The 17353-nt window shown below is 32.6% G+C and overlaps 1 protein-coding gene across 13 annotated transcripts in view; it reads left to right on the top strand.

Moving 5' to 3' along the window:
- Positions 1-17353, top strand: part of JMJD1C (jumonji domain containing 1C) — a 346762-nt gene that overhangs the window by 286761 nt on the left and 42648 nt on the right. For all 13 annotated transcript variants that reach the window (XR_011422710.1, XM_023643798.2, XM_070225674.1 and 10 more), the window contains 2 exons: positions 14195-14300; positions 16948-17072. Coding sequence is in view for 8 of the 13 variants with exons in the window: in XM_023643798.2 (XP_023499566.2) it covers positions 14195-14300; positions 16948-17072 (231 nt within the window). In the remaining 5 variants the exon portion in view is untranslated. The remainder of the gene's footprint in view (positions 1-14194; positions 14301-16947; positions 17073-17353) is intronic.

Here is a 17353-nt window from a genome sequence, read left to right as displayed (position 1 = left end):
GCCTTTTATTTAACCTTGATATAACTGAACAAATAAAGTATGATATGTAATTGTTTTCTTATGATTTGATATAAATAGGACACTTATATTAATATAGTATGTCCCATTCCAAAATCCTTTTTGAAGATTTGGTAAATTAATTATAGCTGATATAGAGTCTGTTTATGATATCCCTTACAAATCTTGGAATACTGTATTCCTGTGAACTGGTTTTAATTTAGCAAACGTCATTTTCTGTATTTAAAATAACAGTAAAATAATTTGGTTAATTGGGTTTCCTTTCACTTTATGTCATCATTTTACTAATATAAGTAAATTATTGAAAACTCAGCATTAAAAATTTAGATTCATGGATTGGAAAAAGTTTATGTGAGAAGGACTTTGACATTAGGCAGACCCTTGGTGATTTGCCTTCCAGCCATGTGATTTGTGGTAAATTACCTAATCTTTGAATATGTTTTCTCATCTGTAAACTGGAGAGAATAATGTCAATATAGTAAAGAGGGTTGCTAGGATTAAATGAGGTTAACATTTGTGAAAGTGCTTCTCTTCTGTCAATTAAACTTTTTTTATTGTTTACACTGATGAGTAAATGTGCTTATTCTTAAATAGATACTTTTTAAAGGCTGGAAATATATTTGTCCCATAAATCATACAGAGTTACTTTAGGATATATTTAAGCTATAATAAAACCTAAAGATACTACTTATATAGGATGATTGAAGAGTGGTAATGCCAACAATCCAGAGTCTTTTAAATTTTGGTTTTGTAATGTTTTGAAGGGTAGCAGATATGACTTTCATCCTATTGGCTTCATCTTGTTTAACTCTGAGCAAAGTGAGAAAGCCTGAAGATTGGAGGTGTCTTTTTTCAGGGGTGGCAATATAAAGATGAGCTTTATAAGAGTGAAGAGACAGCTGGCCCAGGATACATAAAATAGATAATCTGTCTGTGAATAATTGGGAACTGATGAAGTTTGGTTTTGTGTGCATCACATTGGTTTTCTTAAATTGCTATATTGGTGAAATACTTATAAAAATGGACATTTACTCCTCTAGCACAATATCTGAAATGCCAGATTGTTTTTACAATAAATATAAAATATCCATTTTACATGGTGCTTTCTAAATTACTTTTTTTTAAAAAGTCAGTTACGTGTGTGTGTGTTCTTGTTAGTTTTTTTCCCTCTCAAGTTAACCATCAAATGCATACTAAAATGTTTCTTTGTACCACAGTCTCTTAGTGTAAAAAAAAAAGTATTTCCTCTAGCTCAGTGAAATTTGAATTTTGTGACTTAATATTTATTAAAAATGTATTATAGAATTGAAGGTTTTTATTTTATAAATAGAGTTTTTATAGGACATTTTGTTGAATCATACTTGGTATAATCTATGACATCTTGGTAGAATTGCGTTAAGTGACCCATTCTTTCTGTAAGCCTTTAACTCTGTTTTTATTAATGAGAAATTTAAGTAGCAACATGTTAAAAAGTTTTCATTTTTAGTGGTTTTTATAAAATTAAGGAGTTCCTATCATAATCAGAATGTTAGGAGAATGCGAAGAGTATTTTCAAGTGTATTAATATCTCAAGTGTATCAGAAATTTCTAAACTAGCTAAGGTTCTGGGGAATATACTCATTGTACTTAACTATCAGATCGTATTGTAATTATTTTCGAAAGTAAGTACAAAGGAAATTAGTATTAATATGAGCAAATTGTTGACATCATTCTTTTGCCTATTGAAACTAGTTTAATTTCTTTCTCATTATAAAAAAATACTCATTGCAAAATAAAAACTTTCAGAAAAGACATAAAAGTGTAGCAAAAGAAAAAGATTATCCATAATTCAGTTAGCTAAAGAAACTGCTGTTAATATTTGGTATGTATCTTGCATATCTTTTATAATATCTATACACACACAACATACTTAGGTACACACCCTTATAGATAGATGTTGACAGTAATGAAACATATGACCCTATTCTTAGTATTCTGTAATCTGTTTTTCTCTTCCTATGTCGTTAGCTTCTTTCCTTGTCAGTAAGCAGGTGTCTACATAGTCATTTTCACTGGCGCTGTTGTATTTTATTGTATGGGTATATGAGCAACTAAAAAAACCTTTTTTCTATTTTAAAACACATAGAGGGATCCTTCTTATACATGCATTATTTTGTTAGTCACTTATTTACTTCCTTAGATTCCTTGAAAGTTAATTGTTGGATGGAAGAGTATGTATGTAAGATATATACATATCTGTGAAAAACTTCATGACCTACAAAATCTAACGCTACAGTTACAAGGATTTTGAGAAAAATAGTGTTGGAGTAGATTGTTACAAGCTTATACAAATGTTTAAGAAGAGTGCTAATATAAACCATAAGTCTTTAAAAATACTAGTAGACTTTAAAAAGACATTATATTTCTAATGAATAAAGTTAGGTAGATATAGTACTTTATCTTTAAAGAAAAAGGTAAAAGTTGCTTGATATTATGAATGTGTCGGGGAGGGGCGGCCCAGTGGCACAGCCGTTAAGTTTGCACATTCCGCTTTGGCATCCTAGGGTTTGCTGGTTCTGATCATGGATGTGGATTTACTCACCTCTTGTCAAGCCGTGCTGTGGTAGGTGTCCCACATATAAAGTAAAGGAAGACGGATGTTAGCTCAGGGCCAGTCTTCCTCAGCAAGAAGAGGAGGATTGGCAGCGGATGTTAGCTCAGGGCTAATCTTCCTCAGAAAAAAAGAATGTGTCGGGAAGAACTGAAATTACTGAATTGAAGTCAAAAGCAAAATAAAAGACGATTGGGGCAATCTCATCAAGATGAACTTATAAGTCAGCATGTGGTTACATTAAACTAAAATAATAAAGTGTAATGGACGGTGTTGTGTCTGGTACTATGTTCAGCTTAATTTGTATACTTCATATTCAGCTACTCATACCAGGTAGTGCAAAAAAATAAGTTTCATGTGAACCAACATTACTTCTGTGTTATACTGACATCATTCACCTATTTTCTCCAAATCCTTGTGAGCTAGTTTGAATTACAGAAACACCCACTGTTTCAGAATACGATGTGTAGAGTCAAACTGCCTTTGAGAAAAGTTTTTTTTCTCTCCCACAAATAGTGTTTGTGTATGTCTTAGTTTTTGCCTTGCCAACCATGGTGGTGTCATAAATTTTTTATCTTTCCCGATCTGATCAACCAAAAAGCTGGAATACATTTAAATTTTGTGGTCCTTGAATAACGGTGAGACAGAATTTTTACTTTCCCAGTTTTTTTTCGTTGATGTTTTTTTGTGACATACTTTTTTGTCATTAGCCTTAATGTCTTATTTGGGCAGTACACGGTATGATGTGTAAGAGCTTTTTACGTAAAAGAGACAATATTCATTGTAATATTATAATGTTTTTCCCAGTTTAGGACTATCAGATTTTATTTTTCAAGACAGTACTTTTGAATGATATCTTTGTGAAATCACCTGATTCGGCCAATAAAATTTTATTGAATTATTGATTATGTGGCTAGTAAATTCTAGGCAATTGAAGTAAAAAAGATAAATAGAATTAAACACCTCAAGATATTTAGTGACGTCAAGGGAAAAGACAGAAAATTGAAATGCAATGTGTAGGGGTATCGTCAAGACTGTGAAGGAGCACAGAGGATGTAGCAAATGTCCAAAGTTAAGTTTTTAGGAAAGATTTACTTCAATTGTCTTTTTTTCTTGACTTTTGAATTATTTTTTCTGATTTCATTAACATATGCTTTTTATTTTCTAAAAATACAGAAAAATTAAAAGAAGAAGGATAGTATTTACCCATAACTCTACAACCAAGAGACAACTACCATTAAAAATTTGACACATTTCCAGGGCCAGCCCTGTGGTGCAGCAATTAAGTTTGCACGCTTTGCTTGGGTGGCCTGGGGTTTGCACGTTCGAATCCTGGGTGTGGACCTAGCACTGCTTATCAAGCCTTGCTGTGGCAGGCGTCCCACATATAAAATAGAGGAAGATGGGCACAGGTGTTAGCTCAGGGCCAATCTTCCTCAGCAAAAAGAGGATTGGTGGTGGATGTTAGCTCAGGGCTTATCTTCCAAAAAAAAAAAAAAGATTGACACGTTTCCTTCCAGGTCCGTGTGTGTGTGTGTGTGTGTGTGTGTGTGTGTGTGTGTGTAATTATTTTCTTTGTATAGTTGATGATCATTTAGATTTAGTGTCAGCAAACTAGCCCATAGGCCAAGTCTGACCCATTGCCTGTTTTTTACTGCTTGCAAGATAAGTATTTATCTTGGTACATTTTTAAACTATTGGGGAAAAAAATCAAAAGAATATTTTATGCCATGTTAAAATTAAATGAAATTCAAATTCTAATGCCCATAAATAAAGTTTTATGAGAACACATCCATATTCATGTGTTTTTGTATTACCTATAGCTCCTTTTTTGTGCTAAAATGACAGAGTTGAATATTGCCTGCAAAGCCATAAAATATTTACTCTCCATCCCTTTACATAAAAAGTGTGGTTATCCCTCACCTGTTTTTTGAGCTTTATTTCACATCAGCTTTTTTGCATGTTACTAATGTTACTAGAAAAAGTACCATTTTCTATCCCCTAATAGCTGACGTTTAGGTGTTTTGATTCCCCCCCCTCCCGTTATAAGTGCTGTGGTAAATGTTTATATGTAAATCTTGGTCTGCCTTTTGCATTTCCTTAGAAGAAATTTTTAGGAGTAGAATTACTGTATCAAAATGCATAAATATTTAAATTTTAAACAATGAGTTAGACATCCACTGATGGACAGGAAAATCATCACAGACCAGGCAGAATTAGGATGTGCAAAGGCAAGGAGATAATTAAAGGAAATGTAGTATACTGTGATAATTAAAAGTGTGAAGTTCAAGTCAGGCTTCTGCCTTTGTTCAAATCCGTACACCAGTATTTACAATCTGTGTAACGACAAATCTCCTAATCTGTCTTTGCCTTGATTTCTCGTCTACAAAGTGGGTATAACAATACTTGCATCATAATATTATTTTGAAAATTAATTGCCATAGTGAATGTAAAATGTTTAGCACAGTATCTGTTTCATAGCAAATACTTAGGAACTTTGCAAATGAGGCTTTGATCTTTAGAATAATTTAGGAAAGTTATCATTCTTGACAAATGTTGTATTAATCTTTCTAGTTGGAAAAATAATGAAGAAAAGAAATGTTGTGATGGTATTTGTTATCTTTTAAGCCAAGGTATAGTCTTTTTAAAGCTGTATCCCTTTACCTAAATGGATTTTCTTTGGGGAAATATTTTAATTCCAGGATATAAAATCAAACTAATAATGATAGAAAATTATATTAAAATACTCTTATTTTCATCATTAATTTTGTTTGCCTGCTATGTTTATTGTGATTTGAGATTTGCTCTTTTGTTAGACATGAAGTCTAAAATTTGGTTCTACTTTATTTAGTCTACTTTTATCAGCACTAATGTTTCAGGCAGTGTTTTTGTCAGAGTGAGAATGATTATCTTCTTATCCCTAAGGAAACATACTTGATAAATAATGCAAGTTATTAATATAAATTATTAATATACTGTTTGAAAAACAATAATGCTAAGTTGAGCGTATTGTGCTTTATACAGGTGAATTGCACACATTTAGAACTATAAAGAATTAACTAAAACTATGACAACCTTTTCTGAGTTGGAATTCTTTTAAATATGTTTTGTTTTGTTTTTTCTTCTGTATTGATAATTTCTGTATTGATAATCTCTAGGCCAAAGGCACTTCTCTAAATCAAGAATGTGTCAAAATTAGCTGGTAGAGAGAATAACTTAAAATATTAAGTGGAAGTAGAGATCATTGTAGTTAGAACCTTTCTCACTTTAAATGACGTTTACAGTAGCCTTTGAGTTCCCAAGAATTATGGATTGCCAAATATTTGAAGAGAAGAAATACTTTTTAAGTAAACAGAAAATGAACTTTGAAATTCCTTCAGTGATGAAGGCATATATGATGAAAATAATATGGGAATGTTGTTTCACATTATCATGTCTTCACTTTATTCAATTTTGGGAAATCATGAGTCCAGAGAAACATGATAGAATTATAACTATACATAAAGTAAAAAATACTTGAGACTTTTTAAAAATTTAGGAACTTTTCACTGCTTTCATAATTTCTCGTGGCATATACTTCTCTTAAATTAATGTTAACTATTTCCTTCTCAGTTATTAATGATATAAATTCTTGCAGGTAGTACCAAATGGAAGTTTCAAGGAGAGATTCCTAAAATATTTGAATGGATATGTAATGGCCGGTTGCTTATGGTGGCAGTAAGCTTCAAGGTAGACTTTTGAGGATGATGGCCTTCTCCTCTCCCCACCACCCCCTGGGGTTAATAATCTAGGATCAAACTACAGGGTTTCAGCTGTAGTAATTCTCTGAATGAATTATTAACTAATATCATTTTCCCATTTTCAATTTATTTTTATAGGTAAAGGTAAATTATGTTATCATTACAAAGGGCCAAACATAGTTGTTTTATTTCATTTTTAACATTCATGTGTTTCATAGAATTGCTTTGCTGAAACTAGGAGCCATGAGATATGGTAAATAAAACAACTTAGAAAGATTGGTAGGTTATTTTAATCAGGACATCATCAGAAAAGGGATATTCTACAAAGGCGATGCCCTCATGTTATAGTGGTATATTGACAAGATAATTCTTAAGACTGACAAAAAAGACTTTAGAAGAAACAGTATGAAAGTAAGTCCTTAAGATTTAAGTAAAAGAAATAGTATGTCTCCTTGTTTTATGTGCTTGTAATCCATAGTGTAGGCCCCACCTCTAAATGCACTGCTGACCTCAGGCTTGCTTGCTGATTTCTACAACCAGTCAATCCCTTTGACTGTGTTTGGCAAGAACTTCCTAAGGCTACCCAGGCTGTTTGCAACAGGCCATTGCTTCTAAAGCTTGCTTTTCTAAATGGGAGGCTTAATTGCCATTGAAGTCAGATTTGTTCTCTAAAAAAAATCACACAAATTAAAGATTAGTGTTGAATGAATCATATATACCAGCTTAATTATGATTCATGTATATTAAAGTCATAATATCGTTTTTTTGGTTTTTCGTGTGGATATATAAAGTCTCCAACACTCTTGACTCTAAAATATTGTTTGATTCATATACAGGAAAGGAACTAGTTCCTAAATAATAATGATAATTTAAAATTCTGCCTAAAACTTAAAGTTTTAGCAATGATGATAAATCTGAAAAATTTTATGTTTTATTATATAATGTATTGTAAAGTTACCAAATCGAGGCACCAGGTTGACAATACAGACTCAGAATTATGGTAGAAGTATTTTAGGAATAACAGCATTTATCTTATATAGCAGAAGATACCAGATAAAATATTTGAAAGCTTGTGATCATTTCTCCCAGTAGTACTTGGAGACAATTTGTGGCAGGATGTGGTGACATTTTCTTCCTCTTCAGCCCTAATCGTTTTCTTATTCAGAGTGTCATACAGCCAGGTCTTGGAGGAAGTAGAGAAGCAAAGAATTACTCTGTGTTTGTCTCCTCCCCTTCTCTGTTTTGTTTTTTTTTTTTAAATGAGTATCTGTGTTCCTGAGGAGACAATATAGATGAGATTATTTGCTTGCGGAAGATTCACCCTGAGCTAACATCTGTGCCAATCTTCCTCTATTTTTGTATGTGGGTCACTGCCACAGCATGACTGCCGATGAGTGGTCTTGGTCCATGCCTGAGAACTGAACCCAGGCTGCCAAAGTGGAGCACGCCAAACTTAACCACTAGGCCACAGGGCCACCCCCTCCATTTCCAATCTTAATTTCTAACCAGAGATTTTATAAAGCGTATCTCATATATTTATAATTCTATAAACCATCATTGCTGATAACACTCAAAGCTCTGGTTGTATTTACAGTTCTCATTTTATGTAAAGGACAAAATATTTACCTCTATAATGTTTGTAGAGCCTTCTGGGTATTAGATAATTTAATATGTTATTCTAAATTCTAATGAATAAATGATGATGCTGTGAAAATGGATAATAATTCAAAACATGAAAAATGTGGGGAAAATTGTGGTGGTTTCATTTTATGCATGCACAATCTTAAAATGACTTGCCCATTGACATGCTAGATATTGTCTTAAACAACTTCAAGGTAGCAACTGACTTTAGTCTGACGAAGATACTTTCAAAATGTTATTTTTAGGGAAAAAATATAATACAACAGAATATTTCTAATTATTTTAAAGTTATCGACTGAAATTGTTTGAATCATTGTGAGGTGTCAGGGTCATTCATCACTTCATTTTTTTCTATTTTTGTTTCAAATAAAAATACAAATGCTAAGAATATTATTTGAAAGCACTTATTTAAGAATTACAAAAGATTGAAACATTGGAGTTTCCTATTTTATTTTCCCTGTGTACAAGTGAATCATTTTTTAACCAAGAAAAAATACACCCTGAACGTCATTCAAAGTTTCTGAACATCATTCCCATTAATAGTATTAAGCAAAAATACAATTTCATTGTATTGACTACTATTTATATTCTTTCTATTTTGAAATTAGATTTTTCTCATGTGGTTTCAGAATATAATTTAGACAGAATGAGCATGTATCGCATTGTTCCTTGATTATATGAATGGTGAAAGAATTGCATGGATAATATAAAAATGTTAGCCTGTTCCCTCTTGATGCCATTTGAATCTATAATTTTGTTTTTGAAAGACAGAAATTCTAGGAGCAGGACCTGTGGCCTAATGGTTAAGTTCAGTGCACTCTGCTTCAGTGGTCTGGGTTTGGTTCCTGGGCACAGACCTGCACCACTCAGCGGCAGCCATGATGCGTGTGGTGGTGACCCACATGCAAAATAGAGGAAGATTGGCACAGATGTTAGCTCAGGTGAATCTTCCTCAGCAAAAACATAAATAAATGAATGAATCATTGAATGAATGAATGAAAGAAATTCTATTACTTTGGTTTAAATCATAGACTGGATTCTAGGCTTCTGAATTAACCCATATCAACCAGAAATTATGAAATATATTTACACAGAACTTATTTATTGCTGTTAATTATGTAAAATTTTTAAATATGTTTGTCATGAAAAGGGTTGTGTATGTAGAGTTTAGAAGTTAATCTCCGGCATTCTTAATAAAGCAGATATATGAAACATAGGATTAATGTTGGAACACTATCTTTAGAAAATTTCTCCTTTTTCAATGCATGCACCTATTTTACCCTGCTTTGGAGTCCAGAGAAGTGAATGGTACCAACTTCTGTGTATAATGAGTACAAATTTCATTGACCTAAAGTAATAAATCTTATCCTTCAAAGTCGACAATTTTTCCAGACTAAAATCAAGTACATTATTATATTTGGAAAGCTAAATATGGTACAAGAATGTATCAGGGAAACTCATTTACTTGTGAAAGCCTTAAAAAATTATTTATCTTAAAATATGTTCTTTATTAATGAAAAGAATTTGGTAATTGATTCATTTTCCTATATTCAGTAATATATCTATAATGCAGCCATTTATGGAATTAGAGTTTGCAGTCAATTCACCATCAAATTACATTGCACTACATTGAAGAGAAGTTTTTAATCTTGCTTTGTACCAGTAGTTTATTTGTTCTTGTTTTAAATTATGGGTGGGCAAACTATGCCACAGGCCAAATTCAACCTGCCTCCTGCTTTTTATAAGGCAGGCCTTTTACGGTTTTTAACAGTTGAAAAAACCTCAAAAGAAGAATAATGTCATGACACCTGAACATTCTGTGAAATTGAAATTTCATAATACCAGTAATAAAGTTTATTGGAACATAGCCATGCTCATTCATTTATGTATTATTTATGGTATTCTTGGGCTGCTTTAGGTGCTACAGTAGCAGAGTTGAGTAGTTGACAACAAAGATGGTATGGCCCTCAAAGCCTAACTTATTTGTTCTCTGGCCCTTTATAAGAAAAGTTTGTCAGCTCTATAAATCATGAAAAATTTCAGAACCTCTCTGGTATCTGCATTTAATAAACTGTAGATGGTTTATAAGACCTCTGTAGTAGCTCTCAAATTTAGTAAGTTTCCTGTCCCAGTAAATCGTTATTAACAAAGTGGGTTATTTTGTAAGTTATGCAAGAATTGGTTTGATAGCAATTGGTGTCACTCTTGACCTATGTGAACTTAACATTCATGTTTTTAACTGTTGGCTAGCAACCCCAGGGATCTAAGGACAAGCAGTCATTTATAGTTTTGCTGAAGCATGAATTTATATTATGAGTACGGCAGAATGGTGTGGCAAAGCATGTTCCATCACCTAACCTGACATTCAAGATACAGATAGTTATTTTTATAACTCTTAAATAAAATACAATCAAGTATGATTTTTATGGAGGAATTTATGTAATATAATGGGATTTAAGATGTCACCACAAAGGTCAGGGATTTTATCGCGAGGGAAAAATCATTCCATTTCTAAGCTACATATCAGTATCAGTTTGAGAGCAAGCGTTAGGTCATTCTCTATCAAAATTGTCTGAAGGGAGAGAAACTGCTCTTGTTTTATGATATTTCTTGTATCCTAAAATGAAAGTGCTATTCTAGACATCAGTTAGAACTTTAGAGGAAATCTCTTAGAATTATTAAGCCAATCAGCTCAAGTCACCTAGGTAGAAACTAGCAAGTGGTATATTATTACCTAATTCATACCTCTGCTGGCCCTTCTAACAGTAGTTAAATTGAGAGTATGTGTGACATAAAGAAAATATTTGTTGGATTGGTAAGCAGCACTTTGTTAGGGTAAAGCAAATTGCTCCCTTATTATCTTAGAAAGTGTGTAACAATATTTTGAACACTTATAATATTGCTATTATTAAACCTACTCAGGCATATCTGAATATTTTAGTGCTGTGATCTTATTTTTTATGCTGTTGTTATTTTTTCCTTCAAACTTGGATAGAAGTAGAGAATCCCTGAAAAATAAGGTTCGTACAGTAGTCTTACTGTCAAAGTACAGATTCCAACGTGATTTTAACTTTTTATCTTTGAGAAATGCTTTTTTAAAATTACATCTTATTTTTCTGTGCACATGAAAAAAATCTGTATTTTGATCATCTCAAGTAGTAATTCGGGGCAGTGTTTACCTAGAAATACAGCATTTGGAAATTTGTAGGTAATAACTAAGTCGCATTGTCAAAGTGATTATCTTCTCTTTTATTGCTTTCTGATTATAAGATTGCATGAGTTTAATATTCTAAGTCTCCCGTCTTTGTGAGTGTTAGACTATCGCTGCATATGGAATTTCACGTAACTAAAAAGGTTACAGAAAAATAACTTCTACCTAATGTTCAATTTTTGCTGTTGACCCATTCTGACTTCACAAAATAATGTTACCTTTAACCTCATATATAATGTAAAGAAATGTGTCAGATTTTGAAAGGCAGTAACAGTGTCTATTATTCATTCCTTTTCATTGTACTACTTCAAAAGAGAAAGAGAGTAGATGAACAGAACCTGAGCTCTAGAGTCACAGAACTAGATTCAAATAGTAGGTCTCTCTGTCACATTCTGACTATAACCATGAACCTCTCTGAATATAACATGTAAAAAAAGGAAAATTGTTTACGTCAGTAAATAGGAAAAAGAACTTCATTTGGCTACCTGCTAGCAACTCTTACAAGATTTGATCATTTATCCTTTTGTGAGCCTCTTTAAAATGGGAATGATGACTACAAGTTAACAGAAATACCTGTAACTTACAAAGCAGCCTACGTAGGGGAGGAAGACTTCAGCAACAATATGACTGTCATAACCAGATAGTGTGTTGGGATAATTTTCATGGGTTTTAACTAGTTTAGTAATTCATGTCATCCACTACCATGGATAATTCAGAATTGGATGCTTTAAGAAAACTAATTTCAGTAACTTTTTAAAAATCTTATTGTAAAAGCGTACTTATTAAGATGAAAAGAGGCAGATAGTAACTCTGTTTAATAGATGAGGAAATTGATACATCGAAGTTTGAATTTATGTAAGTTCATTTCAGTAAAGAGACTCAAATTAACAGTTTTGAATGGTATGTTTTTTCCGCTAAAAACTGAATGGATCATTGTTGAAAATATATTTGTATGTTGTCTAATGATCTTGGAATATAGCCCATTATCTTAACTTGTTGACTGAATAAAATATAAATAAATGTTGAGCAAATTTTATATCCCAATAGTTTTAAGTTGTACAATTTCAATATAGGGAACTGGTTTTATAGACCATACCTGTACCAGTCTGCAAAGTATTGGCAATGCTGCTTTAATACCAGCTTACACCCCTTTCCCTCAAGTAGATAAAGGTTTGGGAACAGAAGACCATAGTAAATTTAATATAAGTTAGCAGTGACATCCATGTCATTGAGTAGTTTTCTATACAAGTATCCATCTTCTTCGTGCTAGTTAAATGTCTAGAATAAGAGTGAGAAGAGCAATTGTAATACAGGGGGGTGTCTAGACTAGAGAAGACTCAGGGCTGCAGAAACATAAAACCAGAATTCCAATGTTTGAAGGACTGTCAAGTGGGAAAGAGATTAGACTTGTGTTTGTCTCCAACGAGTTACGCTTGGATCTATCTATGGAAGTTAAAGTGAGAAAGATTTTTAAAGAACTTGATAGCTATCAGAGCTGTCTGGAGATGGTAATGATTTTGATTTTCCTTGGGAAATAGGAGTTTCCTGTGTTTCATCTGTTATAGACTAGATTGGCACCTGGTATGCATCAACAGGGTCTGAATTTTCCATGGTATCTTCTATTTCTAAAATGGCGAGGTTAAACAAATATGCAGTGTGTTATTAAAGGGGTTTGGAGAAAAGGGGCAGCCAGAAAGTTTCTTTACAAAAAGGAAGACATGTCATAGACCTTTTTTTTTCCCCAAAATGACAATTATACCTACTTTTTGTATGACACTTTTTCTACTTTAGTATTTCCTTCTGCTGTAAAGTACCATTTCTGTATATTTTCCAAGGAACATAGTTGATAACTTTAAAGGCCTTTACTTCTGCCTGGTGGTGCAAGGTATAAATGAAGTAATCAGAGTATTTACCACAATATTACTCCAAAAATACAGATTAGTCCTGTAAAGCAGTGATGAGATGAGATGGAAAAGCTTTACTTGGATAAACTTCAGAGCAGAAGAGTGAAGTATGACCTGCTTGATTAGGGGAGGGGTCCTTCTTTGTACTCTTCAGCCATTTTTTGGCTTTCCCAAAATGCCAAATTATTTTTATTTACCAGATATAATTCCCTTCCTTTAGCTCCTTTCTCTTCACTGGTTTCCATGATCTGCCAGTCCACTTTTAAAGGGGCCACCTATTGACAGTGCTGCTTTGTTGTTCTTCCCAGCTCTACTCTAGGGCTCCTGCCGCAGATCTCAAATGCAGGAGCAGCAGAGGTGCTTTGAGAGAGAGAGAGAGAGAACAGAATGTCAAAGAGTCCAGCGGGGGACCAACAGATTGTGGGAAACCATGTGACTGTGTGATTCACATCTCCAAGGAGAGAGAACTGGTTGTTTCTGTGGCTAGATCCACCCTGTTATGAGGATAATACCATCAGTAATGTAATTTTAATTGCCTGGATGCTTTGACACTGGCTGGAAAAAATAAAACTCTTAGCAGTGAAGTTACTGGTCAGAAGAGTTTGAGTAGAACTGAATTTGATGGCATTTAAATCAAGACACAGTGGGTAATATCTTTTGTAGTTTAAAACTCGATGGGGAGAGAGTGACTCGTCTCTGTGCTTATTTGTTGTCACTAAAATATTCAAATTTGATTCTTTTGCTGCCAACCTTGGATGACCTGATGCTGTTTGGTTTGTTTCTTAGTTCTATAGTGAAGTCCTTAAAAAGGTGACTGTATAAGGCCATACTTAAAGTTAGAAAACACATTAGTAAGTCTTAAATTTTGTCTTTGGGATATTGTTGTCAGGAATCAAATCTTACCATGGATTAATTTCTTATGCTCTGCTGTTATGTAATTGCTAATGAAATATAACTTACGAATTTGTGTTTTTGCATATATTTAGATCAAGGAATTTCCTTCAGTCCTTACAACATATAAGAGGGAAAGTCGGTAACATTAATGTTAGGAGAGTGTAACATGCACCTTTCTTTTAATCTATAATTCTAGGACGACATAGACAGCCTAAACCCAGTTCTCAGGGACAACCCACAACTTCAGGAAGAAGTGAAAGTCTGGGTAAAGGAACAAAAGGTTCAGGAGATTTTTATGCAAGGTAAATATTTTGAAGTTATGCATTAATTCCTTTGTTTTGTTTTGTTTTAAACTGGGCAGTTTCTCACATTTGGTTTTTGTTGTTCAGTTATGTGCAACATAAATAGAAGACTCAGTCTAATATTTTGAGTTATATACAGTCCAGGGAAAATAATAGCAAAGTCATAATAATAACTTCACCAGTTTATTAACTAATTTGAGCTAAATGCCTGGCATGAAATTTATAACCACACAGGTGTTTTGTTGATAGGAAAATTTCTATATTACAGAATACTTTAGGTGTGTCCTTCCTGGAGAAGGAAGTGTTGTTTGCAGTAGAGGGTTGCCCAAAGCCACAATTGATTTCCTTTGAAGAATGCTGTTGGTATCTGATAAAAGTGGCCTATTTCAGTTGCTTTCCTCAGCAATGACCACAATGCAAGTCTTAGTTCTGTTTCCTTTTTTTAGTAAGTTACAAGTTTGTCTACAGCACATGACTTTCAAACCAGTGAGGTGTTATAATTCTTAGTGATTTCTTTTCCTATAAGTAAAATCGTGTATTTCAAGTATAAGCTCTTTGTGAAGTTGAATTGAAACTGGGTCATTATGTCATAAAGTACTGATATTTTGTTGAATGTTTTTAAAAAGAAATGTTAAATTCCCATATTTATCTTAGCCCTCAACTTCCATGCCATTTAATTTAAGCATTAATAGACATAATTTCAAAGTTGTGGCTGTTTTTGCTTTGTATGGGTATTTATTTAGGTTAAATATTTTTTAGACTTTTAATATGGAAAATTTGAAACATACATACACAGAAACAGAATATTTCAGTGAACTTCCATGTGCCTATCTCCCAGCCCCAACAACTATAAAACTTTGGCAGATCATGCCCCATCCACTGCTCTAATTTGCTTTCATCAAATTTCAAACATCACCACATTCTATCCACTTTTAAACGAAGCCACCATACCATTATTACATCCAAAAAATTAATAGTTCCTTAATATCAATACTGGATACTCAGGTTTAAATTTCCATTTGTTTCATAAATGCCTTAAATGATTTTTAACAGGACTGATTGATTTTATAGTTTTATTTATTTGTTTTTTTAAAATCAGGGAATCTGAAAAATATCCACAAATTTGTTGATATGTCCTATCTATCTCTTTTTTTCTTCCTTTCCTTGCAATTTATTTATTGAAAAAACCAGGCTAGTTGTTTTTACTAACTTTTTGTTTCCTCATCATATTCTTGGAGGTGACAAGATTAAGGTAGTATAGTCCCTGTCCATCCTCAGCAGAATTACATGAAGCCAACTCCGAATGGGAACAAGGCAGTTAAGATGGTGTGCTAATAGGAATTGAAAATTGGTCATATTTGGAATTATTTTGTAAGCTTTTTCTATATTACATTCAGAAAAAATAATTTGGAGTTTTATTCTTCCATAATTAGAAAAGACTAGAGTTTGTATAATTGATTATGGCTAAAAATGTATTTAATATACAGGTCATATGGAATATTTTCTACAGATGTGTTAATTGACTTATATTTTAGGCTGATATTGGCATAGGTTTTTTTTAAACTGACAAATAAATATTAAACCATTAGTTGGTATGTTAAATGTCTTTTAACTGTAGAAGAAAGCATCAACCTAGGAATCAGAAAAATAAATTCAGTCCTAGTTCTTTCACTTAAAAATTTATTTAACCTATCGGTTAAAATTTATTTTAACCTCACTCTCTTAGTTTTTATAAAAGAAAAACAATACCGAAGAAATACCTAAGAATTAGAGATTAAATAACCACTTGAAAATTTTAAAAGCACTTTGTAAATTGTTTATGTATAATACTATCATTAAGGCGCACAAGTTTTCTCCCCCTCACAGTTCTTGTTAAACTTTCAAATATTTGATATCATTTTAGTATCTGTGAATTGAAGAAATTTTTATCTCCGTTATCCTCTTCTGTGGAGTGACTTTTGTTTTAATAGGCATATTTTAATGTATACTAATATATATTTTTTGTTGTTTAATCCTTTCCTCTTTTCTGAAGGATACCTACATATAGATCCTTTTAAAAAGTGAGTTTAATCCAAAAATACACCATATTTCTTTATAAAAAAAGCATTTTGTTGCCATATTTATAAATTCACTTAGCAATCTCTACTGTTTTAAGACTTTTGGCAGCTTTTCCTAACTGTCACAGAGGAATCAGAATTTATAGTTGCTTATTGTAAAGCTTTGGCAACCAGAAGACTCAGGCATCAAGTTTCAAATTACCTTTCCATTTTCAGTGATGTAGTCATATACCTCAACCTTGTTAGGTAGCTTTGTTAACCTTACTGCTTCCTAGATCACTATAACTACATTTTGTACTGTTCCCTTGTTAACTTGATTTGATCCTAGAAACATTTTTTTCTGACTTAAAGTGCTTCTGTTTCCATTGAGTGAGGAAGTATGTGTGTCCACTAGAGTGTTTAGTGATAACTTCAGAATGATCTGGCTCTAACATATATTCACTTGTCTTAGAATACATTTTTTTGAAAACTAATATTTGAGTGTGATATAACTCGTCTATCACATAGCTCATGTTTCTCCTAAAAGGTAGCTCTTAAATGAAAATGTATCCATCTAAGATATCCCTATTTCTTGTGTTTTTTTTTTTAAGGTCCTTATTCCTTAAATGGATACAGAGTGAAGGTATATAGACAAGACTCTGCCACCCAGTGGTTTACTGGCATAATTACTCATCATGATCTCTTCACTCGCACCATGATCGTTATGAATGATCAGGTAAATAGTCCAACTAATATTTTTGAAAAGAGATATTTAAAATTTACCTATTCTATGCCCCCTAAAAATGGATCAGTAATTTGACACTAAATAATTTTCATCTCTAGGTTTTTTGGTAGTCAAATAATCCTAATAAGTTTAAGTGTATCTGATATTAGATAGAGGTCACTTCAGGTCACAGAGAGATAGCGATGCCAAATTTATTTCAATACTGATAAAATTAGTCCCTTAAGTAAAGGCATCAAACTGTTTTAATTAATTAGTCTTCTTTTTTATCCTTA

Source organism: Equus caballus, chromosome 1 (assembly GCF_041296265.1).
Source record: "Equus caballus isolate H_3958 breed thoroughbred chromosome 1, TB-T2T, whole genome shotgun sequence".
Lineage (NCBI taxonomy): Eukaryota > Metazoa > Chordata > Mammalia > Perissodactyla > Equidae > Equus > Equus caballus.
Note: the sequence above shows the minus strand (reverse complement) of the source record. Positions and strands in the feature narration are given on the sequence as shown.